The sequence below is a fragment of the Zeus faber genome (assembly GCF_960531495.2).
Source record: "Zeus faber genome assembly, chromosome: 10".
NCBI lineage: Eukaryota > Metazoa > Chordata > Actinopteri > Zeiformes > Zeidae > Zeus > Zeus faber.
The window spans coordinates 25,835,338-25,863,077 of record NC_137199.1 but is presented as its reverse complement, the minus strand read 5'-3'; the positions used below and the strand labels follow the sequence as shown (position 1 = coordinate 25,863,077).

At 46.2% G+C, this 27,740-nt stretch overlaps 1 protein-coding gene across 3 annotated transcripts in view; it reads right to left on the bottom strand.

Moving 5' to 3' along the window:
- Positions 1-6,685: 6,685 nt before the first annotated feature.
- Positions 6,686-27,740, bottom strand: part of pcdh19 (protocadherin 19) — a gene marked incomplete at its 5' end in the record, with an annotated part of 58,949 nt that continues 37,894 nt past the window's right edge. For all 3 annotated transcript variants that reach the window (XM_080008403.1, XM_080008404.1, XM_080008405.1), the window contains one exon: positions 6,686-9,374. In XM_080008403.1, coding sequence (XP_079864529.1) covers positions 8,815-9,374 — 560 coding nt within the window. In that variant the 3' untranslated portion in view covers positions 6,686-8,814. The remainder of the gene's footprint in view (positions 9,375-27,740) is intronic.

Genomic DNA, 27,740 nt, shown 5'->3' with positions numbered 1-27,740 from the left:
CTGAGCAGAGTATCGAGTACGTGTTCACCTCAACCCCACACAGGGGTACGACGGTTGCGGTTTTTCCTCATCCATCAAGAGGGTCAAGGTTTGGGCTTTGGGGAGAGCCTGTCCCTGTACAATACTCCTCTGTTCGATGTCTCTCCCCTAATGTGACCCCCGGTCACATCTCCACATCTGTCCTTTCAATTGAACGGAATCCAATCAATCAATGGACGCTCTAATTGCTTTGCTGGAGGGAACAAACCAGACCCCCATGGTGGTTTCGGCCCCATAGAACAGACTTCCTCTGTTTGTCTGACTAGCCGGTTGTTTTACCTGCTTGTTGCATGTTTAGTCATTTCAAACGTTGTAAATATAATCAGTGGAATGATCATTGGAATCGGCCGTTTCGACCCCTGTTTTGTCATAAGGTTGAATTAAGAAATGCAATAATAAATGCATTGATATTTTCTATTTGTGAGTTAATGCTCATCAAATACACAAACGGTGCATAGGTTTCTTATCCTTATTATAAACTCATCCATTAAGTAGAATTTGTATGTATTTGTTATCTAATGGACCTGTTTTGTTTCTTCTTTTCTATTCTTGACTCACATGAAAAACTAGTGTTATGAAGAAAAACATGAAAACAACAGAAAAACATCACAAAATTATTCTAATCTAATTTACAATTCCATTTACTAATTGCTTAGTAAATTGCCTTGTAAATTTCCAACAAATGTAGTTAACGTTTTTATTTATTTTGTTATTTGTATAAGCTTATTATAAAATGTACCATTGTCAGTCATGAGTGAGAACACAACAAAGTTATAAAGCAGGTAAAATGGTGTTATTATCGAACAGCAGCTTGCGAAAGTACATCAAAGTAGTTATTTATTATTATTATTTATTTCATTTTTTTTACTGTATTTATCAACCACAACCTGCCCAGGTGATGTCAGCCACATAGGGTGCACATCCCTCCTCCCCCTCAAAGGCCTTCCCTGCATTAAAGACCAACAAGCAAACAAAACAATGTCGTTTTGGATGTGACACCGAGCCTCGCTGCGCGGCAGCACATAAAAGCGACATAAAAAAAAAGAGAGAGAAAGTGGTGTTTTGTCACAGCAGAACATATCACAGGGAAGTTAATTAGGTAACATGCAGGACACACAACGACTTGTTGTGTTTTTTATTTTTTTAGTTTTTTTCCTTTGTCCGACTGCCAACGCTTCATTTTCCCACTAGTTGAATCGCTGGGCTCCCCCTCCTGCGGCAGTGGAAACAATATGTCTGCCTTCAGCATCATGCGATTTCTCTTTTTATCTCGCTGTTCTTTGCTTGTGTATAAAGTACCGACTGGCTTCTGCACGGAGACCGTTGAAGATGATTAGATCTTATATTTCATTATGTGTAAACCGGGTGATAAAACCAAAATGTAGGCGGCCATTGTGCTTCACTGGGGCTTAATTGAGTCTTTATCGTTAAAAAGGTGTGTGTTTTTATTGGGTTTCTTCATAGCAAATCATCTCCTCCTCCATACGTCTCAGCTCTTACCTAGACCGGGGTTTTTTTTTTTTTTTTTTGAAGTGTGATCGTCTCCACTATCATATGTTTAATTCTAGTCCTTACACCTCCCACCGCCGAGCTGCAGAGATGTATGCCGGCAGTTAGACAACCCAGAGTGCATTGTTCTCCAGAGAGGGAGGGAGGGAGGGAGGGGGAGAGAAAGAGAGAGAGAGAGAGAGAGAGAGAGAGAGAGAGAGGAAAATCATTTCTCTCAGATCAGTTCGAAAAAATAAAAATGCATCAAGCACTGAACTACAAATTTAAAAATTCATATTTTTATTGATTTAAAAATTGATATTGAAAAGTTATCGATAATGGGGCAAAGTGTGTGCTCACATTGAGTCATTTGTAGTTTGTCGTGTTGGTCAGTGCGGGGTGAAAAGAAGTTTTCCAACTGAGACTGAGGACAGTTTGATCCAGAAGTTTGTGAAGATATTGCTTATTTCACCAAGCTGTTCCCTTGTCTGGGAGTATACTTCAGTAACCATAAGAACTGACATTTAAAGTGACATGCTCCTGTGATTTTAGCCTTCCACAGCACATTTTGCTCTCACTTTGGGCTGTAATCCATCTTTCTGAATTACTGTAGCAGTGGAACAATTGATCCGATCTTTTTAAAGTCCCCTGTGTATTCCAGTAAAGGCTATGCTCCGCGGGGACAGAGGCACATGTTTGAGTTGGGCATAAAAGGGGATTAAAATCTGTCCCATGAAGTCCTCTGTCGGAGTTGCTTTCTAGATTTTGTGCTGTACTCGATTTGCCACTCAGTTTGCTGTTAGATAACATACGTAGCATCTCGCAAAAACAAGTCTTGCAAAAGTCAAGTCCTTTTATTTTGTCACTTTTCCCCCCCAATTACACTGGAGAGGCCAGGTAACTTACCTGTAAAATAAATCATTGGCATGCAGGGGCCTTAGGTCAAATAATCACCCCTCCGATAATGCATGTCCATGGAGAGGGCCGGGAAGATTCATTGCTGGGCTGCTGCTGACAATACTGGAGGCTTTGAAAGGCCACGGTCTTTAATTTCTAGTCCCCGCTATCAGCGTTTTTATCCTCCAGAGAGGGGGAGGTCAACAGCCTCTGTTCCTCAGCCCCAGAGCCCGCATCCTGGGCATTAAGGGCTGGGAGAGGGGACGGAGGTCAGGCTGTGATTGCTGCTGGAGATGGCCGGCTTAGGGGTCCCCGAGGCTCGTCGGACCCTTCTCAGACAGAGGAGTCTCAGAGAGCGGCTCCCGGGTCACGTCTTATCAGGGCATCACTAATGGTTATGATATCATCTGTCTGGCATCACTTCCAATTAAAGATGGCTGCGGGAATGTGGCAGCTTCCCCCTCCTGCCTCACCCGGGGCTCTGTGGCGTTCGCTGAATGGAGGCCATTGTTTGAGCCGCTCATTCTGCTGGTGATCAAAGTCCCATTGTGGTCGCCACAAAGGGAGGCGGCCATTGGCCAGGCCTATTAGATATTTAGTGGTCACAGGGAGAAGGAGGGAGTAATCAGTCTTCTTCCTGATAGCAACGACCAGCCTACTTTTCACCCTGACAAAGACTAACCTCTTCTATATAATACTATAAAGCTTTGAAGAAAGGTGAGTCTCCTGCTCTGGGGTATTCACTGTTTTGCATCAAGTAAAGGGATAAAAATAAAAAACTCCCGGAAACTCAGTGCCTTACAATTTTTCTGGCTCGGTGCAATAGTCTCAGAGCTACCTTGTCACCTTCAAATGACTGTTATGCCGCGCTTTGCCGCATCTCTCCTTTGTCAGATTATTCGGAAATCGGCGCCATCCACTCGGGGCGGGAGAGCTCCATTCTGGGCCCAGATGTCGTGCGAGGTCACAGGGAGCGTGAAGGGACCTGGCAGCGGGCTGATTCAATTTCCCTCCCGCCGTGATGCTAATCGACGTGCTTAAAGGTGTGGCTCTTTGAACCAGACCAGTGGCTGGCTTACATTCAGATCACTGCGCCTTTGACAGCTTTCCTTCCCAGCAGGACGGCTCTACTTTTTTTTTTTTTTTCCCCTCCCCATCTCTGTGTAACAGGGAATTTAACAAATACAAAGTTGTAATTTAACCGCTTCGAACTTATCGGTTTCAGTCGTTTCCGACGTTTTGCCACAGTTTGGAATCTAAGTCCGACTAAAGTAATGCAGCGCTTTGAAGAACGGAGCAGGCTGCGGTGCGTGTTATTTAAAGTTCCATTGTAGTCTCCTATTCATAGCACCCTAATTGTAAATACGCCAATTCTCTACCTCGACGGACACGCCTGTCAATTCAAAGCCGCGTCCCATCATAGTAAACTGATACGTGTCCATATTATTTATAGAAATGTTGTAGTATTTGTGTTCAATTGAGAGAGTAACTTTGATATAGGGGTCACAGGCTCAAAGATGTTGAATTGCTAGTTTGAATGTGCTCATCAAAAAGCAATGCACTTTGGGGGATAATTGATAGAACTGGATTATTTTGGAACCAGCGGATTTTACTTTGTCCTCTTTTTTTTTTTTTTTTACATTTAGCACCAACTTTCGCATTCTCAACAAAAGTTGGCAAATCAAACAACTAGAAATAACATTGTAAACTTCGAACGTTTTTGAACTGAAATCATTATGAGACAGCACGTTACTCGCCTTTAAAGCGACCACAATGACTGAAGAGGAGGCAAAGTTGGGAGAAGGCTTTGGTATTTCAAAATGTGAAAAGGGCCTTTTTATTATGAAACCTTTCTTTGGTTCCCTTTCAACAATTTGGCCTCACGTTTTTACTGCTTTGTGTCTAAAGAACAGGACCTCCGGCGCTGGAACCAGAAATTTGGAAACGGAGTGAGACGGGTTGTGAAAGGGGCCACGAGGACAAAGGGGTGGAAAATGATCAGAGTTGGGCTGTTTTAACGGCCCAGGTCCCGGAAATGGGGGAAATGGCCCTGGTGGTCCACCGACGGTCCACTGGTGGTCCACTGTTGACCAGACACAGCCTGGGCCTTTGCGACCGCAGTGAATAGGTGATGCATGTGAATGGGCTAAATACCTCCATTGTCCCCGAGCTTAAGACAAACATGAGGCCGACACATACAAACACCAGTCTAAATAGGCTTTCTTTCTCTGCGCAAAGGGTTTTATCTTTATTACTCTTTTTCCTTTTTTTTTTTTCCCCTTGTACCCTTCCCCCAGGACATCCCCATCCCATCCCTACGTCAACAGGAGGCTTAGCGGGATAGGAACAGCCGTATTGGCGGTATGGTGTGTTTACCCGCTGCGGCAAACATTTTATTAGTTGTCACATAATCCCCCCGGTGAACCCCCGACACGGACCCCAGAGGTCAGAGTGAATAGGAACGGTCGGTCACAATGAGGCCGTCTCCCCGGAGCGGCAGCTGCGAGGCCTTTTGATAGAATGAGGTCGCGGCGGCGGGCGGAGATCACAGGCTCTGATTGAGACAGAGGAAGAAGCTGCAAGGGGCAAAGGGCTGCAAACTATTTTGTATTGGAGGAATGTGAGGCTGCGGGGCCCTCCTCCTGCTCTTTTCAGTCCGCGTCTGTGTCAGAAATAAATCATTTTAATTGTTCACCGATGCGCCCCGCTCGCCATTCTGCAAAATGATAATTGAAACATTAGGACGTTAATAGGATGCGTGCCCCGGTAACCTTTGATATAAATCTTGCCATAATAGCGGAAATTCACCCCGACCAACATGAATCAGGAGTAATTCATATGCATAGACAAGCGCCATTCTCGTGAATTGCAAAGTACGACTACCGAATTGCAAATAAGGCCTGGCTCAAAGCGGATCCTGTTGACGCAACATAGAACGCAATGTTTCCTAAAAAATCACGAGTACTATTATGCTACTTTTCCATTGATAGGTCTGTTTTACTCTTGTATATTTGCGTATATTTTGACCTTAATGGCAGTGGCCTTGGGCTGATCGCAGTGAGTTGTGGGCGGTCCAGGGGTCTGAAGTTTCTTCCAACAGCATGAGTCACAGGGCAGGCCTTGCATCATGCTCGTGCCCAGGAGAACAAGACTAGGCTGCAAGAAACAAGATCCTCCTTACAGACTAATGGATGTGTTAGCCCGTGCATTTTCAGAGCGACTTTCATGTTGGCTTCACCAGCGGGTATAGAGTGAATGGCAAATTAATTATAGAAATGAAGCTGGCCTCCTCTTCTTATCAGGGAGGGCAGCTGTGTGGCAGCTGTGGGTTTGGGTTCCTCCCGCTGTTTTTCCCCCCACTTTTCCCCCTAACTACAAGCATCGGAACGTCGCCTCTTCCGCATTCCTCCGTCGCTTCCCCTGCATCGGTCTGCACGAGCTCGCCCACCGGGCGGCGGGGTGAGATGAAAATTGAAGCCCTTATCGGGTGAGACGGCGATGCCGATGGGAGATTGGAGGCTGGAGGAGATTGTGTGCGGAGACCACGATCGTCCCCTTTGCTTTCAGAGGTTTTTTTCTGAGCTTTCAGAGTTCAACCCACCAGAGTCTGCTGATCAATCAATATGGCTTTAAAGTGGGAGATGGCGTCATAATGGCGTTATGTTGTCGCCTTCAAAACCATATTACCCACGACCTAAATGTGAGTAGCTTTCAATCACTGGCCGCACATCCCCTGATCGCCGGCCGTGTTGTAGTGTTATTTTGAGAGCGTTTTTGGAATGTTAAATGCCTGGAAAATGGCATCCGTGACCCACTCTAGCAAATGAAAAGTGCGGCGCCATTAGAAATAGACCGTTCCACCGGAGCATTCCCAAAGGTCTGCTTTGGGAATAATGGCAGACATCAACAGCGGATGCACGGAATATTAATGCCGACTTGGGGCCATCCTGTGCCGAAATCGTTCATTTCGATTTTATCACAACAGATTTATTACTCTTGCCTCTTTCTTTCTTTAAAATCGTGCAGGGTTTTGTTTTTTTTTCCCCCGAGAGAGATCACATGATAGAATTTTAATGAATTATGACAAGAGAAAGGATATTTCATAATAGATAATTGCAATTTGCTAGGTTGTGGCCATGCTCATTAAGTTCCTCCATAATACACACGGCTTCGCTCATAAATTATAAGGCATTTGACGGTAATTTCAAGGCAGATCCAGACCCTCCCGTGCGTTCAGTAAAGACACCCAAACGAAGTGGAGAACATTTAATAGTTTAATTGTAAGCTGCTGTATACATTCAGTGATTAATCTGATTTTCATGTTGCCAGAAGCCATGGGTGAGACCAGCGAAAAACATTCAGCTACAAGATCTAGTTTGTCGTATGCAATTTGTTCCGTTTTCATTTCATTCATAGTTTTCCACATTGTACAGAATTTTTTTTCACTGCAAAAGCAACATGTAACCACATTGCTGATTTGCAATATGTTTATATATATTTTTTTACCTTCCCCCAAAACCGTGAGTTTCTCTCCAAACGTCTGATTCCGTGGTGTTCCTGTGGAGGACTGAGCCGTGCTGCTGTCAGTCGGGGGTCCTGACCTCGTATTTCAGAACACCTGGAAGCAGGTGGCGCCGGGTGACGGCGCGACACTCTCAGCTGGAGGTTCACCACTGTAAACCTTTAGGTTTAAACTTAAATGACTTTAGTTTAAACCTCCACTCGTTTAACGGTAACCCCCGTCTCTCTCCGTCTTAGATACTAAGATTAAGCGACATCTGATATCTTGAAGGTTTTGTCTGCAGCTTTTTTTTTTTTTGGTTACTTTTTACTATCTCACTCTAAGCTTGTTGTACTGACACACTTAATGTTGGTGCTGAAGTCGCTTCTTCTTGTTTTTTGTCTTTTTTTTTTTTGTTTTGTTTTTTTGTTTTTCACATTTTCTATTAGCCCACACAGAAACTTGATGGCACAAGAACTGACCAATAAGAAACTCTTTACAACAAGGTAGACTGCAAGTCAACAGTTGCCAGGGGTCACACAGTAAACAAAAATAATTCCAAGTTCAATTTTGAAAAGACAAAATAAAATAAAAGCAAGAAAAATGGTTCAACAAAAAAAGCTAAATGAAATATAAAAATAACAGAAGCAAATTAATTTCAAGTATACTTAACTTACAGATAAAATAACTACACAGCATTAAATATTCTCATTATACATTTTTAAATTATTTATAAAATATATTTTGGCGTATATTTTTTTGTTTTTGTGTTTGTGTAACAAACGCTACTGTAGCTTCAGCTGAACACCAATGTTTATTTGTTTTTGTTTTTTTTGTTTTTATTTTTACTCTCGAAACAAAACATTAAAGGGATTGTCACATAACAACAGGTTATTAAAAATGATAATAGTAAACCCTATACAGAGTTTCACGTAGCAAGACATGAGTGACGATCCCTTCTATCCTAGCCCCATAGTCAAAATTCAGAAAAAAGTACAAGACCAGAGCACAAAGTTCTAACTGGCGCTCCACTGGCTACAATCGCGGTTGGGCACAGGAGATTTCAAAAGCAATAAGTCTCTTTTTTTTCAGACAGCTCGGTTGGGGCACGAGGATCCAGTGTTCAGGGCGTTTGGGCAGAAGTTCGTTTCACTCCGTCCAGGATGAAACACGCGGTCCGATGACAGCGGGTGCTCGGGGGATATGCAGAGAGTCGCTCTCATCAGACATGGGGATTGTGTTCTCCCTGTCTCTCTCTCTCTCTCTCTCTCTCTCTCTCTCTCTCTCTCTCTCTCTCTTTTGTGCACTGAAAAGTGGAGCGGGTTGAGAATATTGTCGAGAAGGATCCTGTGTGTGTCGGTTGCCGTTTATTACTTTGACACGATTACTATACAAATAAACAATGAGATTTTGGCAGCTAGTACAGACTGCAAAACCAAAGAAGGCAAATATCAGTTTGTAATAAAAAAGTAGTTCAAAAGGCATAACTGTACTTCTGGATTGGCACCAGAGGTGCCTAAGCGTGTCCTGCTTTGGGGCCAGGGGTTGAAGGGCTCCGTGTCCATGCAGTCAACAGTAACTTGCCCCTCTACTCAGTGCAGACTGAAAACAGAAAACTGAACAAAAAGCAAACAAGGAAATAGTACTGCGACTACAACAAAGCCACATCACTACCTCAGCACACAGCTAGCTGCAGCGTACAGCTCCGTAGTATCCACTTTGGCGGTGGCCAGTCCTTGGATATTCTATACTGCGCTGGGTGTGTCTTTCCACCCGCAGCGGGACTCTTCTGCATACACACAGCTATCGTGGGGTATATATTTATATGTGACTTTTACACGGTACGTGTCTAGGCGCGTGGGTGTTGGTGCGTGTCGTAGAGAAACTCGCTAGAGCACAATGTCCTTCAGGCGCTTGCTGCTTGGGGACTCCTTGTCGCGGCCGTCGTGGAGGAGCGTGTTGATCTCCCTGACAGCCGGTTCACTGTCCTTCCCCTCGGGCTGCCGCAGCAGGCTGTGGTTGGCGATGCGCTCGGCATCGCGACACTTGAGCGTGTTGTAGGCGGACGCGGGCTTGGACACAGGGCTCTTCAGGTGCATGGGGGAAGTGATGGGGCTGGCCGCCTCCCGCCCGTTGCCGGCTTCGCGGACCGCCCCGCCGTTGGCCTTCGGGCTGCACACCATAGACTCCTGAGTCCGGTTTACCTTCATGTCTCCTCGCTCCGCGTCCTCGGGGCCGTCCTTGCCAAAGGTGGCAAAAGTCCTTTTGGTGGTGCCATCCTCATAGTGCGGCACGTCCACTGTGGTGGCCTCTATAGAGAGAGCGATCACGTTGCGGCCGTGCTCGGGCGACTTGGCGCGCGTCGGGATGGGCACGCGAGGCATCCAACAGCGGTCGGAGTGGCCAAGGATCCGACACTCGTCCTGGCAGTGGAAGCCTTCGTTGGGGTCTGCAAACACACAGCCACAGAGGAGATGGTGTTGTTAGATTTGTCTGAGAAATAAGCCTCTGTTTCACTCAATTGAACATTCTCACCGTGGCATTTTGAGAGGTTTCATTCATTGAAACAAGTCAAGGGTGTAGAAAAAGAAGAAAAAAACAACAACCTGCAAAGCTTGAGGTTTTCCATTTCTGTTGTTGCACAAGACGCTTCTCCAGCTGTCCTACTGCTACTCGCTGACAACTGGAGTTGAATGTTTGGGACTTTTAATGTGCCAATTAAATGATGTATTGTTAAATAAAAGACCATTTGCAGCTCATGCATAATTGGGCTTTCTGTGAAAACACTTGATAAAAGAAGGGTTTAAACAGTGCAATCAGATATCTCACTGAGTCGGAGAGAGTTGCGCTATTGTTGCCTGGTTCATCTCTCTCTGTGTCTCTGTCATCTGGCGCCGAGTTATAAATATGTAATGATGTTTTAACGCTGTTGTGAATTATTTTTCCTCTCTGAGTCTGTATAACTGCACACTTTCAGCCTTTGTTGTGTTGGACGGGAAGCGCTTTCAAGACAATTTTTGCATCATTATAACAACAAAAAAGAGCCATGTGCTCTTGTTCACACTGAGGAGCTGTCATTTTATTTTTTCTCTTTGTTATTCGAAAGGGAAACAGTCTTTAATTCACACGCACACTTTAGTCTTCCAAATTGTGATACTTGACAGTTTAAGTCTTTTGAATACATACATATTTCATTATTAGCCATCTGCTCACCTAACCTAGCATGTATGTCCACGATGTCCTTTCATTTAAGAATGACCTCAAAAAGAATTTACTCACAAAGCTTCACCTGAAGAAAGTCTCGTCTCACATTAGACATTAAGCATTTTTAAATCACTTAAACTGAGTGTAAGGTCCTTGGGCCTAAGTCCTCTAAAACGTCTGACACCCAGATGTGGAACGACACATTTCTCAGTGCCACTGTGGGTTCTCTGGGTCCTGAGGGCACAGAGCGACCCTCCTTACCAAGGACCCAGGGTGACAGCATGGGGACGGACGGGTCGCCATTGACGCTGGAGCATGTGCTTACATCTGGCATTCACAGCTTGACAGATCACCTAATTAAAAACACCAATTATCTGTTTTTCTACCCTCTTCTTTTTTTTTTTTTTTTTCAGCACTCTTAAGGGGGCACCTCTGCTTACGGCCTGGAGATCGATATTTAAAGATCGTGGGCAGGCTTTTCCGAGGTACGACCACCAGATCCGTCTCTCATAAAGTGTAATCTGATGAGCGAGAAGTATGGCTCAGGAATGACTGATGGGCTCCTAAAGGCTCTAACGGGCCATAACAACGGGCCATTTCGGCTCAGCCATGTTAGCCACTAAGCTGGATAAAGGACGTGCCGCCTGGTGTAAGTACCCCAAAATCAAGCAAGCAGGGGCCAGTAAACACCGGTTCTGACAATTTCCTTCTTCAATGCATTAGGGTTTCAGTAGGTGACTATTTCAGGAATATGTGGGGGATGTATCAGAATCAGAATCTGTTTATTCTGCCAAGTACGTTTTCATATACGAGGAATTTGTCATGGTGTGGATTGCCTTGCCGTACAGACAATTAAAAAAAAAATAATAATAAAAAAGGCTTAACAGTCTGGAGAAAAAAAAATACAGAAATAGCCAATAATACAGAGCAGAAAGAGTCAAATATATATAAATATACAGAATATACAGAGAATATATAGTGTGATAGAATGTGTGAAAGTCTGATTCACAGGACAATTATTGGTCTCAATTTTTTTTCAGCCTACATTCCCAAATGCCCACAAAGAAATGCACTGTTGGTTCGGCAAAATGGTTTCATTTTCGGACATCAGGTGAAAAACAACTCATTTAATTATTTCAAACAGGTAATTGCGTTGAATGTTACAAAATTGTGGAATAGACGTTGGTGTGGGATGTAGGCCGAGCCCAAAACATAGTAGAGAAACAATTTTCAACAACCGTCTCTGCTCTGTGCAGTTGTGGTGCTGAAAGGACAGTGCCGCCACGCCGCTGCAGTGATTAAGTGGAAAAAGCAAATCCATATCTGATGAGAAACCAAAAGGCTTTTTGTGGTGAATGACGCCATTTGACATATATATATGTCAAATGGCAAATATATATTATATTACCTTGTACGTTTTTTAAGGCATAGGTCTATATCAGAATCTTAAAAAAACACACAAAATTAATGACTAATCGGTAAAAGCCTCCGACGGTCGACAACAAAAATACTTTGTTAACATCCCTAATATTGATATCTTTACATCTTTATTTGTTTATCTTCAATGTTCTCTTGCCCAAAATGCAAAACACCATCCTCCTGTCCGCACGGGACAAACTGCATTTTAATGAAAGAATTTAATAAAGAATAAAATTAATTTAATAAAGAATAAAAGCTTATGACATTGGATCTGTAACCCCGCAGGACCAGCCTGCATGTACAAGTCCCAGGTTAAGTCCACATGCTAAAAACAATATTACATCAACTAACCTCGCCTACGTTCACATTGAGCTAAATATAATGTTATTATTGTAAACACTCCGAGTCTCTGGTTCCTTTGAAACAAGAAGCTTCAAAGCCCGGTAACTCGAAACCGATTCTCGCAATCATTGGAGATTTGCATCTACCTTTCACACGCTGCACTATGTGTATGCACATGCAAATGTCTGTAAATGAACCACAACAAGCCGGAAAAGGGCGTAAAGCAGAGTTATTGTATTGGTTTTGTGTTCAGTGAATCCAGTGAGAGGCGGACACTGACACAATGACATCAGAAAATCTTTAGCAAACACTGGAAACTAAACATGGAGTGGTAATAAGAAGGAAAAAAAGAACATGGCCGTGCACACGATTAAAGCTCCCAGTCCGCCGTGCAGGGTATTTTTTTAATCCATTCAAATCCCATGTTTCTCTTAATCCTCATCTGAGTCTTTGTGACATGTATCTTGAGTTTATTTGTTTAAAAATGCAAACTCTCTCTGCCTTTCTCTGATGGATGGATGGAAAGCTGCTGGGGGAATACAGATTTTAATTCTAACATTTCTGGAATTCTGACCATGATTTTATGTTTGAACATTCAACATGGTTCTTTTTCTAGTCAGGATAACATATTTATCAACTTCCTCTTGATGAATAGAAGTTGCTTTACATAGATTTCCAATTTTCTAAGGGCTTCCGGTGTTTTTTTAGGCCTGTGAAAAGGTCTCAATGGACAAAAAAAAAAAAAATTGTATGGTTTCTACTGAATGGCTCGTGTGTGCGAGGTGAATACCCTTTCCTGGGTTCCTTCAGGGGACTATTGGACTGCAAATGGAATTGTTGTGAAAGCTAAGTGCCATTAACAGTGGCACATCCTTCCACTGCGTACAGATCCACAGAAAAGCAGATGTCACTCTCAAAGACCCATAAAAATGGAAGAGCCAAAAATGAAATAAAAAAACTGACAGCCCTTTATGCTCTGATGAAATTAAAAGAGAAAAAAAAAATCTTCCAAATCCAAGGGAAGAACAAAAGACATTTCTGAGAAATGAACCATTTATTGTTTTTGGAGCGCCGCAGAAATTTGCAACTCAACAACCGCAGAGTGCAGCGAGGAGAGGCCACCTCCTGCGGAGAGTGTCTATTCAAAGCATCAGGAAAATAAGTCAATCAATCAGTTCCAGAAACAGACTCAAAGTACAGTGCGGAGCAGTGTGTCACTGGGAACATTTCATATCTAGAATTTAATATCTATTAATTACTGAGGGAGCTCCAGTGGGAGGCAGAGGCTGTCTGCTTTTCTCACTGTTCCACATTTTAAATAGAAATAAAGCTGAATGGGGAGGAAGAGGGGGGTAAAATGGAGGTCTCGAATACAATGGAAATACAGCTGTTTAATTTTGAGTCGCGGTTCAAGGGAGAGCGAAGGATTTGGGGGAATACTTCAAATATGAACGTGCTGATTCTCATGCCGTGGCCCAGTCGTGAATAATGCCAGTTTGGATAAAAGCACCCGCTCTCCCGGCCAAGCCCCGGCTGCTTGTTTTGTACCTGGGATGACATTTGTTTGCATCTGCAAGGGGAGAGAGTGTGCTTGTTCTTCGTGATTCAAGCTCGCTCTGTGAGAGCTGCCAGCAGCTTGCTCTCTTCCCCAAATGAGAGGAGGAGATCGGAGGTCAGAACCTAAAGTCACAGCAGATAGAATCCTGTCAACGTCACAGGCGTATCGATCAATTCATCGCGGCGCGGCATAACGATCCCTCCAAGTCGTGCACCTGGAGATTCTGATAATTTTCAGCACATGCACCAAATATAAACCGGCAAAGGACCAGCAGAAGAATTCCTTTAAAGCTGTTAAAGATGTTTTCACTAAGGAAGATAACTGCTAAGAATATCCTTTTTGATAACTATTAAAGCCTTGGAAAAGCAAAGGCGCTCTAAAGCGCCATCCTTTGACAATAATGCACTTAAATCAATACACTCAGCAAGATTACCTTGCAATAATCCAGTGAATAAAACATTGACACGTCTTTAAACCTAAGGTTCATGTATTGCCACAGCTGAGCATGTCTGCCTGTGTGGTCTTTGATTCTGTGCCCTACATCCTAATTCGGGAGACAAAGACTTCAAATCCAGCATCCAGCCATCTGTGAGGAAAAAAAAAAGAAAACCAATCGGCTCTGTTGGGCGAAAGAGCAAACGGCAAGGCTGACATTTTGTTTTGTCTCCATCCTTTCTTGCTGCCTGAGTGGTGCTGGGGCTGATACAAGATGGGAACGGAATGAGTTGGGTTGCAATCGCACGACCCAGTTAAAGACAGACCGGTCGCCAAGGTTCCTGGACATATCTCAGTGACATCAGGCTGAGTTTGAAACTAATAAAGCTCCTTCCCACCCACTTTGTCTGTGACATACAGTATATATATATATATTAGGGTCAGGCTATACGTCAAAATGCAAACCTGTCCCGTGACGCAGCCCCGGGTCCCATCGGCCGCAGCGCGGAGGTTCGGTTAAAACGATTGCCTTTTATGGGGCTGCTTTCCAAAATCTCACAACAAAGGATAAACAGCAGAGGAGCAAAATAAAAGGCTCAAATACTGTAATAATCCCGGAGAAAGCCCGTCCCGGTCTGGCTCTCTGCTCGCAGGGGGCGGAGGAGGCGGCGGCGGCTCCCCCCGGGACCCGAACCCCCACCCCCCTCCCGTGACAGGTGTGTCTGAGTGCGCTCTGCACCGCGCCGTTGTTCCTCCAATATCTGAACCGAACCGTACCGCACCAAAGGAGGAAAGAAAGAAAGAAAGAAAGAGAGAGAGGAAGCCGGGGTCTGCTGAGGCCCTGGGGGGGGGGGGGGGGGGGGGGGGACAAGACCTGTCTCAGTGCCTGGGACAGGGCTTAATGTCTGGTCTGCTCTAACTAGACCGGAGTTCTGCAGCCGGCTGACGCTGAGGCTGGAGCAGGCGCTGGCCCCGGCCCCCGGCAGCCTCCTGCGCCACTCACCAGGGAGAGTCCAAGTGCTGCTGTCACACCAGCCAGCCAATTCAGTTTGTGGGCCATAAATCAGCCTGGAGGCCTAGCTCCTGCGGGAGGAGGCAAGATGGAGTGTGATGGTCTTGTTTTTACAAACAGTGGAGGGGCACCCTTACCACCACGCCGCGCAAGCCATCATTCTCCTGCACAGCGCCCAGTCCGATCCTTCTCCCCCACAGCATCTGGTTCAGTCACATTAAGCCAACCCCCCCGACTCCTCAACACACCACGCTGCCCTCCCTAACACACACACACACACACACACACACACACGCACACGCACGTGCACACACACACACACACACACACCAACACGCACACAACCGCGCATCAGCTCTGCCCTTCGCTTTCATCTCATCAGTATCTCTATATCTCAGACACATTGGCTTAATTAAATAAATCCCTCGCCCCCCAAAAAATCTTGTCTCTCCTCTTTTCTGGCTATCTCACATCCTCTTCCTCCTCCAGTCACATATTAATTATTGAGGAAATGAGACTGGCTGGGCGGTCTTGTTAAAACTGTGGCACGGCGAGCGAGGTTTACGCGGCGCCGGCTCCGTTCATGGGCATTAGTACCAGTCAATTTATCAAGATACAATTTAGCGTTGGGTCCATCAGGCGCTGGGAAGCGTCCAGCAGCAAGTCACTGCTACCCAGACGGCCCGTGTCCTCTCAGAAGGTAACGGCGCTTCTCGGTGGGGATTGCTTTCATTAATTACTTGAAGCCCCAAAAAAAGACCGTGCCAAACTCGACACTGCTTTACTTCTTTGCTCTTCCCCCGTTGATCACCCCCCCCCCCCACCCCCCACCTCCGCCCCCTTTCCACTCCAGCTCGTGCATTCCATCGCAGGTCCCGGCATAAAGGATGATTTTCCAAACCGCTGTTGACAAACAATGCACTGGCTTCTAAATTGGTACAAACAGCATCTGTTTAACAGCTGTGTAACTGCGGCGGGAGGAGGGAAAAAAAAAAAAAAAAAAAAAAAAGCAATCGCGACGGCGTTTTATAAATCACTTTGTCATCGCGCTGCATTGTTTCGTTCAAAGGCAGGAGGCCGGCCAATGGACTGCTTGATGTAGTGGTAACGAGGCGAGCGGCACGCCATGATGACATATGCGGGCGGGCTGGTTTTAATGCCCCGGCAACTAAATCTATTTCGCTGAGAGGTATCTCTCCCTTTCTCTCCACCTCCGCCTTCACCATGGCTCTATTCTCAAAGCCAATGACAGATGGAGGTCACAGAGCCTGGCTAGCGATTCCACAAATGCCATGGCGGGCTTTGAGGGGGGTCCTACGCCGGGGCGCCGCTGTGACGAATGGGAGACGTGGAGACGCCGGGAAGGGCAGGTCTCTGAGAAATCATGACTGATCTGGTGTGATCTGTAGGTTTTCTTGGACCGGCCGACACAATAATTCATGCAGCGGCTTTCACACATTATATAAGCCCAAGGCTCAATTCACAGTCCCCGTGAACCGGATTTAACCCGGGCAGACATGCATGAAGAGTTAAGGCAGGCTAAGTAAGGCTGAACCGGGCTAAATAGAGAAGAAAAGAGAGCGGAGAGAAGTTCCCTGGAGATTACATTATACCAGCTTGTCCTGCATTATATCACTTATACATGGTATGTCCCTTAATTCCCAGGAGGAGACGGCGTCCAAGGATCCGCGGGCCCGTCTCATGTTCACCCGGACGGAAATCGTACTTAATTTCACTTTGCTTAGTTAAGTGAACTGTGTAAATTACCGGGCCAATTTACAGCGGTGAATTCAGTAACACTTAGAACCGAAAAGAAAAGAAAAATAAATAAATAAATAAAAAAGCGTTTTGGAATCCCCGAGGCTGCACCCGACCGCATCGCTCGAGATCCACCCATTTTGACACCTTCCAAATGAAGCCCCGCCCCCCGGCACTTTGCGCCCGCCGCAGTGAGGCCGCGCTCGGCACCGCCGCCGCCGCGTCCGCTCGCCTCTGTCGACTCGGCTCGTCTCCTCTGCGGTGTACGTCTGCGGAGGACATCTTTAAATACACCGGCACAAATGCTGCATTTCTGTGTTTAAGCTTGACCGAGCTAGCAAGCTAATTTGCTCCTAAACCCTGGAGTCTGAGCGGAGCGAGGGGGACAGAACCAGACAGTAAATTACCTCAGCGAACGGGGATGGGGACGGAGGAAAGCTAATGCTGCAGGGGGACGGGGGGGATGGCGGGGAAGGGGGTTGTATGATGGGCAATGACATCCTTTTTTAGGATCGTTGCAGATAATCAGATAATTTTCCTTGGGAACATAATTTGAAAGTATAAATCCAGCGCACTGAATCTAGTCCTGCTAGCTTTTCCCGTTGAACTCAGTTACGTTGGGAGAAGGTTTTAATGGTTTTCTTTGTTTAAAATTCATAAAAAAACGCAATAAAACTAATAAAATAGGATGGTGAAATAAAAATATGTATTTTATTGCAGACGGTCATTGCCTGAGCTAAGCAACAAAGTCCTGAAAGTAAAATGTTCACTCCCCGGGTAAAATTATACTAAATATCTTTAAATTTGACTTTTTTTTAATCTCCCAATTACTTACTTACTTTATGACCTACAAATCCATAAAAAAATGGTCATTATCGGTCAAAAATTGCAGAGAACGATCATCGATCTATACAATCTGTATGTAAATGCATAGAAAAATGCCGAATTCAAACACTTTATGTTAAAAACATTTTTATTTTAAAGTCCTCTGCCTTTTCCCCGCCCATAAGTGATGTTAACTATAATTAGTGAAAATAAATGCAACACTTCAATGCCGGTCCAAATCAAATCCACCTGAACATCCTCCGGCTTTAAGTCAACAAATCAATGCATCTTGGTCCAAACAGCTGGGCCCCGGTTACAGCGTGTGCATACTAACGTTTTAGGATTCCGCTCCCTCTGTGAGCTTCTGCACGGCCTCAAAAGAGCGGCGCTGCATAATTAATGCAATGTGCCTTCTCATTCAGTCATGTTCACTCTGTGTCAGCCAGGACTATGTTTTATATTCCATTTTATCTTGTCACAAAAGCCCCACCATCCTTTCTACTCTCGTAGTTCATTCTGTCCTACCCCCATTCCATTTTTTTTGCCACTTAAACCCTTTTCCTACAATTTTAACAACCTCTGGAAGTAGGGCACTGCAGCCTGGTGAGTGCAGCCATGTACACGGTAACGTGGGGTTAGGTTTCCAGTCGGGTTTGGTAAATACCTTCCCCATGGATCCCCTCCCCTCCCCCGAACCGCGACCGAGGGCATTTTCCTTGGCGACCGGGGAGCAAACCGATTCTCTCAAAGGTTTTTTTTTTCCCCCGCCATTCACTGCCGAGACGCCTCCGCCGCAACGGCGTTTAATATTAGTCAAAGCCCCGCATATGTAACACGGGTTTAGCCGCCCACCAGTCGATGTTATGGTAGAGCATTGGTTTCTCGGTGGAGAACAGATCTGAGGAAAATGCCAAGACCGGTATCTAAGGCACACAGACCCAAGTGGAGGTGTAGCGAGGGACGAGGAGAGGAACTAATAAGCACATCCTCTCTGATTTGGAGAACACGACTATAGCGTACATAAGGACGGTGGCACGGCTCTCACACCGGAGGCAGTAATTGGATTTCCCAGGTCCTGTGCCCACTTGTGAGCTCACACTGAGATGTAACATGAAAAGCCCTTATGTGTGGCGGAAGAGCAAGGTGCAGTGGAGTGGAAGTGACAGGTGTCACGGATCCAATTCCTCAACCCCATCCCCACCCCCGCGTCACCCGGCTCATCGCCTTCCCCATCTCCATCTCCGAGGTCCCCTTTCTCCGGAGGCGGCTGTGGGTCAACCTGCCGCGGAGTCGACTCCACGCCGCGGCCGCAGAGTCCCCGTCCGCGGGCGCGCGGGGCGGGTCGCACCTGGAGCGCACACACGGCGCTACCGAACTGAGCTGAACGCCCCCACCCCCCCTCGGCGGCCATTTGCTTTTTTTCCGGATGGACGATTGCGCAAGGTCGCGTGCCGGGTTCGACACGCGCAGGCAGGCACGACCACAAAGGAGCGTTTCAGTGGCGAGGTCGCGTGGCGGCGGCACGTCCACGTCCGCCCGCGTCGCCGTTTGGAGACATGCCGACGCTTGTTTGAGCCTCTGTGACGCTGACGCGAGCTGATGTCCGGTTCCTCTCATTGTGAAGTACTGGGACGACGGATTGGAGTTCCGAGAGGCGCACCGCCTGTTCATCCTGCTCTCTGCATGCAGTCTGGTCTTCATGGGGAATACAGATCATTAAAAAGAGACATTCTGAGCTTTGCCTGTCTGCCATTAAACTTTATAGCCAACCTCTCCCATTACCTTTCATCCTCTCTTTTTGCGGAGACAGGGGGGGGGGCATCGGTGGCTCCAAAAAATCCCATTGGTTAACTCTGTACATGAATTGATCCGATCCCGTCTCTCTTTGGGGAAAGTAAACAAATCGTTTACGGGAAGGGGGAGAATTTTAGCGCCCTCGTTGGGGAACAGGAGTTGTGAGTTTGTTTGTGTTTTTCCGTGTAACGCGAGCCTGGTTTATCAGCGCCTACACCGCAGTGCTTGTGGTCGGGCGTCACGGCGGCACACAAACCTCTGACAGCGCAATTTTAGCCTCTCAATAAAACCTTCTATGCCGTGTAATGATTCACCGCGGTGCACTTTTCTACTCTTTTGGATTTTACGAGAGGAGAAGGGTCACGAAGCAAAAAGCTGATCCAGCCGAGACAAGGAAGGGCACCTATTGATGCAACTTGGCGGAGGAAATACGTCAATAATAATAATAATAATAATAATAATAATAATAATGATGATAATAATGATGATAATAATGCTAATAATAATGATGATAATAATGATGCTAATAATAATAATAATAATAATAATAATAATGATAATAATAATGATAATAATGATGATAATAATGAGGATAATAATAATAATAATAATAATAATAATAATAATAATAATAACAATAATAATAATAATAATAATAATAATAATAATAATAATAATAATAACAATAATAATAATAATAATAATAATAATAATAAGGGTGGATTGGATGACATTCCAGGTAAAGCTTCCAGTAAGATAATCTGCACAATCTGGTTCTTGAACAAGGAACCATTACGATTCAAAGTATGTTAAGAGAGGGAACATAAGATGCCGTATATAATGCGCCTTATGCTATCCTAAGTAGGAAACTTTTATTTTCATCCTCAAAACTGAGTTGGAATTTTGTCAGGATTTAAAAAACTAAAAACCAAAAACGAGCCAGCCGTACGCAAGAATTCAGTATTAGAGGGAATCTCGGATGGATTAGAGAGGAGAGTTATACTACTACACAGGAAGAAGGCGTGATAAGGGGTTAAAAAGCCCTTTTCCTGGGCTCCTCCTCTCCCGCCCCAGCTGCACTGATAAATGTCTCTTTGTGTTCTGGACACAAAACCTCGGGCTACAATGTACTTGTCAGAAGACAGCCGATTCCCCCACCCCTTAAACAGAACAGAGTATGTTCTTAATCTTTTCCACTCACAGAGGGAGAAGATAAAACAAATGCCTCTTGCCAAGACTCATAATGCCCACGAAATCCCCACCCGCTGCCCATACACCACTCGTTTATGTGTGTGTGATTTGTTGTGCTATTATTTGGTATATCCAGTGTGTGATTCCGGTTGGACCCACAGATGCCATACTATTTACCCCCCGCCCCCACCCCCTCCCATTCTATATTTCACAGCATCCCTAATCCCCACAGTATAGCCGTGGTCCCTGTGTAAGAACTCCTAAATGGCGCCGGTGCTACAGCTAATGGTGCTGATTATAGCTCTCCGGGCCGCGGGCCAGCTGCCAGGCTCTGCCCGGCCTAGAGGGAGCACCCACCGCCTGGCGTCTCAATCCCCGGGAAACCTGGAAAACAAGGCCTGTCCAAGCACTTACTGCGCTCCTCCCCTGCCCACTTGCAGCCACACAGTCTCTCAAGTCAGTATATACGGCTGAGGTGTGACCATATATATGCGTTGAAATATGGCTTATTTTATGATTGCCGTGCATTCGTCATAAAGGTCCATGGTAATGGGTGAAATCCACTTTGCCCTCACTGGTGAACACACGGGTGGCAGCGATTGGTCGGTTATCTGCAATACGAGGTCCAGCTGCAGCGTGGAATCAGAAAATCTTCATTCGCCCAAGTACATTTTCTTATAAGGAATTGGTGCATTGCTTTACATCCCCATATACAAACAGAGTACAGAATATACGAAAATTGATTTTCTGCAGAGGATAAGTTAAGTTAAAAGGCAGTATCTGGGGCTGAGTGGCAGTATGGTCGGTATAAAATATAAATATGAATATAGATGGATATATTATTACTATGAATAACCAGGGCAAGGACAGCAATGGATGAGTGGGTGTAAGTTATTACTGTGTTATTACGACACTGCGAGGGTGAGGGATGAGGAACTCACAGAGCCAGTCCTGAGACCCTCAGCACCGTTGGTTCGGGTGCTAATGGGGCTGTAGCTCGGCTTGTTTAATTACAGAGGGTCGTGTAGAGGATTAAGGAAATAGCTGTGTAGGAGGGAGACGCCGGGGCGGGGCCGGCAAATGGCTCTGGCCTGGGAACCCGTCCCCCCGAAGAGGAGGGGGAGGATCCATCTGAGCCACAATGGACTGCAGAGGGGCCCGCACTGCCTGATCTCACTGTCTTTCCTTCTGCCCTTACGTGTCTCGATATCTCACACAATCAATTTATTTCTCTTTATCCCACTCTCATTCCCCCTCTTCTTCACTCTCTGATTAATGTTTAAATGCACGCACGTACGCAGGCACGCACGCAGGCACGCACGCAGGCACGCACGCAGGCACGCACGCACGCACGCAGGCAGGCACGCACACACACACGCACTATATTCAGATTTGAAATTCAGGCGTTCTTTCATCTTCCCTCGCCTTCTCTCTCACTCTCTCCTTCTCCTCGGTCCCCATCAACTCCAGCACATTACCTGTTCTTAATCTCCTTCCCTGTGCCCAGGATCAGCCTGATCCCTCCTGTTTTCCCATCTGCTGTCGATTGGGGCCCGGCTTGGCGAGGTGTTTGACAAACAATTGTGATTCACTTGGTTTCCGAGGAGATTATTAACACACCTAGTACGCCGCGGCGTCATGAATAAGCAATGGAGATCCGGAGCCCTATTTTCTCTCTCTCTCTCTCCCTCTTTTCTCTCTCTCTTTTCTTTTCTCTCTCCTTTTTTTTTTTTCCCTTCCCTTTCCGTCCGCCTGGTATTTGTGCGCTGAATGCCAGAATTGTCTAGAAAATGAGCTGTCAGAGGAGGGCCCGCAATGAGATACATCAGGCTCATTGTGAGCCTGAGAAAATAATGAACCATTCCCATTTCTGTGTGTGATACGTTCAATACGCTATCCATGACAAGTGCGGGGAGATAAGCCGTCCCCTCTCCAGCCGACTAAATCCAGTAGCGGCAACGAAACCGGGGTTCAGGGCAGAGTGCGAATTATAGAAAGACGGGGGGGGAGTCAACTTTTTTCTCCGGCGCTGGGGGGGAGTGTGAGAGAGAAAGAGAAAGTGTCCTCGTTCCGCACGGTTCCGCACAGGGCTTTTTTGTTGAATTCATTAGAAAACGGGGGAAAATAGATGAATCCACAATAAATCTACTATTATTTGCTTGGTTTGTAAAAAAAAGATTGCTCTGATCCGGGTTGCGGATCGCGACCCCCACTGCGTAATGGTACGCTCCACTTTAGGCACTTTATGGATGTCCCAAATCCTATTACAAGACTTTTCCAGGCATTAATGTGGGAAATACTGTATATCGTAATCTTAGCGATTACAAGTAAGAAGGATATATAAATGTTTCGATCTCCCCGACCTGTTGTTTTTACCTCTTATGGGGGGGGGGGGGGGTGTCCAAGTCTTAATTAAGGGGGCCAGACCCCCCCAATCCCCCCGTAATTCGAGCCAGGGTTCAGGGTGTCCGCCGCTCTGCCAATCATAACGCTTCATTGTCAGTCGAGCGCTGGAAACGAGGACCTACCGACAGGACCCCTATTTAAGAAAATAAATAACATTCCAATGAATCCCAGCTTGTTTCCTTGCATGCCTCTGAGCTCCATTTCGGAAAGAGTTTTGATTTACTCTATTTGATTCCGTGCATGTGAGAACCGACGGGCCACGTTTCGGTAAACACAAAACGGGTCAAAACCAAAAATCAGCTGCAGCAAAATATTTCGGTGGATCCGACACAAGTGAGCGCAACATTTTATTTTAAGCGCCGTAAATATTTGAGCACGGCTACTTTTATTCTTGATATTCTGGCGTGTCTGCGTCTCCTCTAACGCTCGTTTTTGCTCCGTTCATCATCGTCAGCCATTTTACCTCCTTGGGTTCCATATTAGATGAGGGGAGTCTAAATCAAAATGGATAGTCCGAGTCTAGTGTTTGTATGTTAATCTGATCGAATACAATATAAAAAAAAAAAAGATCCTCAATGGAATGGGTGAAATCCTCCGTCTCCATCCACCCATCTCACGGCGGCAGCATCAGCATCAGCATCAGCATCAGCATCAGCATCAGCATCAGCATCAGCGGCGGCGGCGGCGGCAGCAGCAGCAGCAGCAGCAGCAGCAGCAGCAGCAGCAGCAGCAGAAACACTCCTACCTGTCAGAGGCATCACTTCCTCCCTTCATTTTTTATTTTTTTTTCTCCACCCTCCCCCCTCCTCGCTAGGACTGCTTACTAGACTCCCGGCACATTTCAGCGCCTCTTCCTCTTTCTCTCACAAACACACACATTCTCTCTCTCTGCCCCTCCCCGGGTGTCAGAACAGCCCCGTTCCTGTTGCCGTCCTGGTTCTGACACCTGTCAGCATTTTCATTAGGAGATCAGAGAAGTGCAAACTAGAGATGTTCCCGTGTTGAATTTAGGGCAAGTCTGCGGCATAAACATGTAACGATTCCTTTACTCTTTTCTTTAATTCAACAGGGGCGGGGAGAGCTACCACCGGCACAAAGTTGGGGGGGGGGGGGGGGGGGGGTGGGCAGGAGACGACGGGAGTCGGTAGATGTAGATGGAAACCAGAGAGAGAAAAGAGAGTCAGGCAGACAGATGTGGGCTGAAGATATTTGTAGTTAGCAGATGAAGACAGGAGAGGGAAGAGCAGGAAATCAATTAGGAACAGTGGAACCCTCTGCAGATCCAGTGATGGAGCGGCAGGGAAACTGACAGGAGCCTGGTGCCCACGCAGGGGGCTCCATTCCTGGGCTCCAGTCAGAAAGGCCCCCATAGGGAGGCACCGGCTAGATGAGAACCGTCCTCCGGGGACCGGAGCCGTGGAATGTGTCGAAAATGAGCGAGGCCTGTTCGTTTCTTCGTCTAATTGAGCAGTCTCGGGTCCCCTTTGAATCGAATAAGCCAAAAGGAGGAGGCTCCTTTGGAGAAATAGTGCACTTCCATTTCCCACAGACGTAATTGTACCCAAAAAAACCCCAAAAAAAACACCCCAAGAAATGGACAGTCGAAGAAAGACATCAAGATGAAACCATCCCCTTTTGGCAGAGATAACTTTGCAGATTTAACAATACATGAAACTTAAGCCCTGAAAACCATGGATCATCCATACCCAGGAGGAATTAAGGGGGAGCTGCGACAATCAAAGGCACTGCGGGGGAAATGAAAAAGCAGATTTAGCTCTCTTTGTCACTATGCCCCCTTTGAGTCTTTTCCGTTGCTTCCCCCTTGACACTAATGGTTCTCAAGAGCCAAAGCTAGCATGTCGTACATTTCAACCAAATCCCCATGACTTCTCAGACATGCCTATAAAGATAAAGGGTAGAAATTCATTTCATACAGCGCTTCGTCTCAGTTTATAGTTACTGTGATATCAGCCGTCCCCACCCGTAATGGTAGATGTGAGGGAGCAATTACAAGTTAAAGATAGCCCTGTCCTTTGTAGATTTTAGGGAGATTTAATGTCATTTGCTCCTCAAATAGTCCTATAATCTAATCCGCCGGATGAGGACGTCTCAGGTCCCCGGTATGAAAAAAAATAATACATCTCCTTTTTATGGCACCTGGCAGGGGTTCAGCCAGGTACCCTTCAACCTGCTTCTTAAAAAGCCTTTCAGAAGGACTTTGCTTCAGGTCGAGCTGGTGGCGTCTGGTGCACGGGAGAGGGGAATCCCGTCCTGGAGGAACACCAGCGGCAGCGAACAAAGGACGGTTAGAGCATCAAGCCGCTCAAAGGAACGCCCCCACCCCAAGGGGGAGGCGGTCGTGGGCGAAGGCTCCCGTGCCGAGGTAACGGCTCGTCCTCCGGGCGGACGCCACCATCGCACGCCGCCGGAAAAACCCTCAACATTTGCGCTCTCCAAGCCCCGGGAATCTGACTCTCTCTCCTGCTTCCTTCCTTCCTCCCGTGTTTTAAATTATAAAAAAAAAAAAAGAAAAAAAAATCTGTGTGTGTTTTTTTTCTCTCTCAGTGATTATCAACACAAGAAAACAGAACTGTGAAAAAATAAAAAATAAAATAAAAAAAGGCTTTTCTTGCCTCGTGTTGCTCGCTGTCCTTTGACAATTGCAGTCTCTCAACTTGTTTTCTGCTCCGGCTGCCAGGAGAGACAAACTACACAGCGGAGTTATTCCCAGCAGACACCCAAACAGCCGGGCGTTTAGCGAACGTGCCTACTTGTTTGCAAACTATTCCCTGCTCTCGCTCAGCGAAACTACCGGCTGGTGTCCATTTATGTCAATTAAGACAGATGAGCTCAAAGTAAAAAATAAAAAACGCATCTTCACACGATTATATAAAAACCTCGACTGCTCGATTTGCGGCGCCGCACTCAAGTCAATTAGCGGCGTAGGACGCGTAACAAAGGGGTAAGGAAGCTTACGAAGTCTGGGGGGCATTTCAGCGGCTGGCGGAATGAGGACCTCATCTCGGAGAGTAGAGGGAGAATCAATTGTGTGTTGTGCCGATTCTGTCCAGTTAGCCAGCTCATCGTACATTTCAGCAATGTGATTAGACGCTTGAGATGGAAATGGAGCGACAATTTCATTTGCTATGTCGTTACATTTCCGCATGCACGAGGCTCTTCGGCCAATTTATCCAATAATTATCAACGGCTCTGATTACTCGCCGGCCTCGGCCGCTGTCGCCGGCTATCTCCGAAGACAACGAGAGGATGGACCCCAGTGAAGCCATTTTGACTCCAGCCTCTCTGCCCTTTTCTCCGCCGGAGGAAAATAGCCCTTTTCACACGGCCCGCAACTCGGGCTGAAGGAGATTGCGGCGGCAGAAATTCCAGGACCCGGGCCATTCGATTGCCGTTCTTAACGGATACTCTGTCGTTATCTATCTCGCGCCGGTGAAAGGAGTGGACAACTGCGTAAAATGGGCTCCTGTCGTGCTGTTTACCAGCGGCGTGCGTCGTGTTATGTATTCAAGGGGCACACATCCATTTTGCTCGAACAGATAGTATCATCGGGGGCGATAATGAAAAAAAAAAAAAAAAAAAAAAAAAAAGCACTGCCTCTGAGAGGTCTTCCCACTTGTAATATTCTTCATGTACATCATTTCTAATTGTCTCCAATAATGAGATCCCAGCAGCGGAGGACCTGTCAGAACGCATTTTTTTTGAGGCGGAGGAATTTTTCAGAGTTGTGAAATAATTAAGGCCAGCGTTCGATAGTCAGCAAACCCGGCCGATCATTTTTCATTACAATCTGACGCCGCTAAGGACAGTGCGAGGTTTTTTTTTTTTTTTTTTTTTTCTTTCCCCCCCGACAGTTCCCAATTTGCCAACCCCCTGATAACGGCCGATTTTATTTCTCAACCGAGCCATTACGAATCAAGGACATCAGTCAGAGGCGGACCCGCGCGTACGACTATCACGCCGTCATCTGTTACCTTTGTGGTGCAACACAAAGTACACGGTAAGCTGTGCAAGGTCCACAAAGCCCCCGTAAACGCTGCTCATCCAGCGCCTCAAAAGATTGGAGCGAGCGGCCTGATTAAAGACAACCAGACTGTTCCGACGCTCTATCGCAGCTTTTCAGCCGGGCCCTCCTACCTCAATCATCTGCCAAAAAAAGATGAAATTAGCGCGTGAGAGAGGAGAGCGGCGGACTAGCAGGCGCCCTTGCTACAGCGGTTATATAAAATGGACATCAAATGATACTCCCTCCCTCACCGGCCTCCCCTTCCCCATTTCCCATATCCCGTCTCTAGAACACTGATCGCCAGTACTGTATGGGTTTTATGTATTTAGAAGAGAGTGGAGTTAACTCCCTTGTCAACGGTTTTGGCATTATGATCTGCAGCCTTCTTCAGGAGAGCAGCCAGGTCTTCATATCCTATAATATGCCACTGTTTGGCCAGAAATGTGACTCCCTCACAATCAAGCAAAGCCGCTGATGGAAAACAGCGATCCAAGTGTCTCGTTCTGGCATTCCTTTGGATTGCCTGTATTTTTTTCTCGCCGACACCAACAGATATTTTGCAGTCCCACCTATATAGGTCACATGTGTCGCTCACGTTTTCCCTCTGCGTGCAAATCCTACGTCGCTCGTAAAACCTTTGCGGGTGGGATGTCTGGTCGAGCTCCTACGTGAGCTCCTGCCTCGATGCTCTTCAGAATGTCGTCCTCGTACCTTTTAGCCATAACTTTTTTTCAGAGGGTCAACCCGCATTGCTTTTGGCTTTTGGGTATTGCTTTCATCTCGAGATCTTAAAAGCACACCATTGCAAAACGCCCAATCCGTCTAGAGATTTTGCCTCTGAACTGAC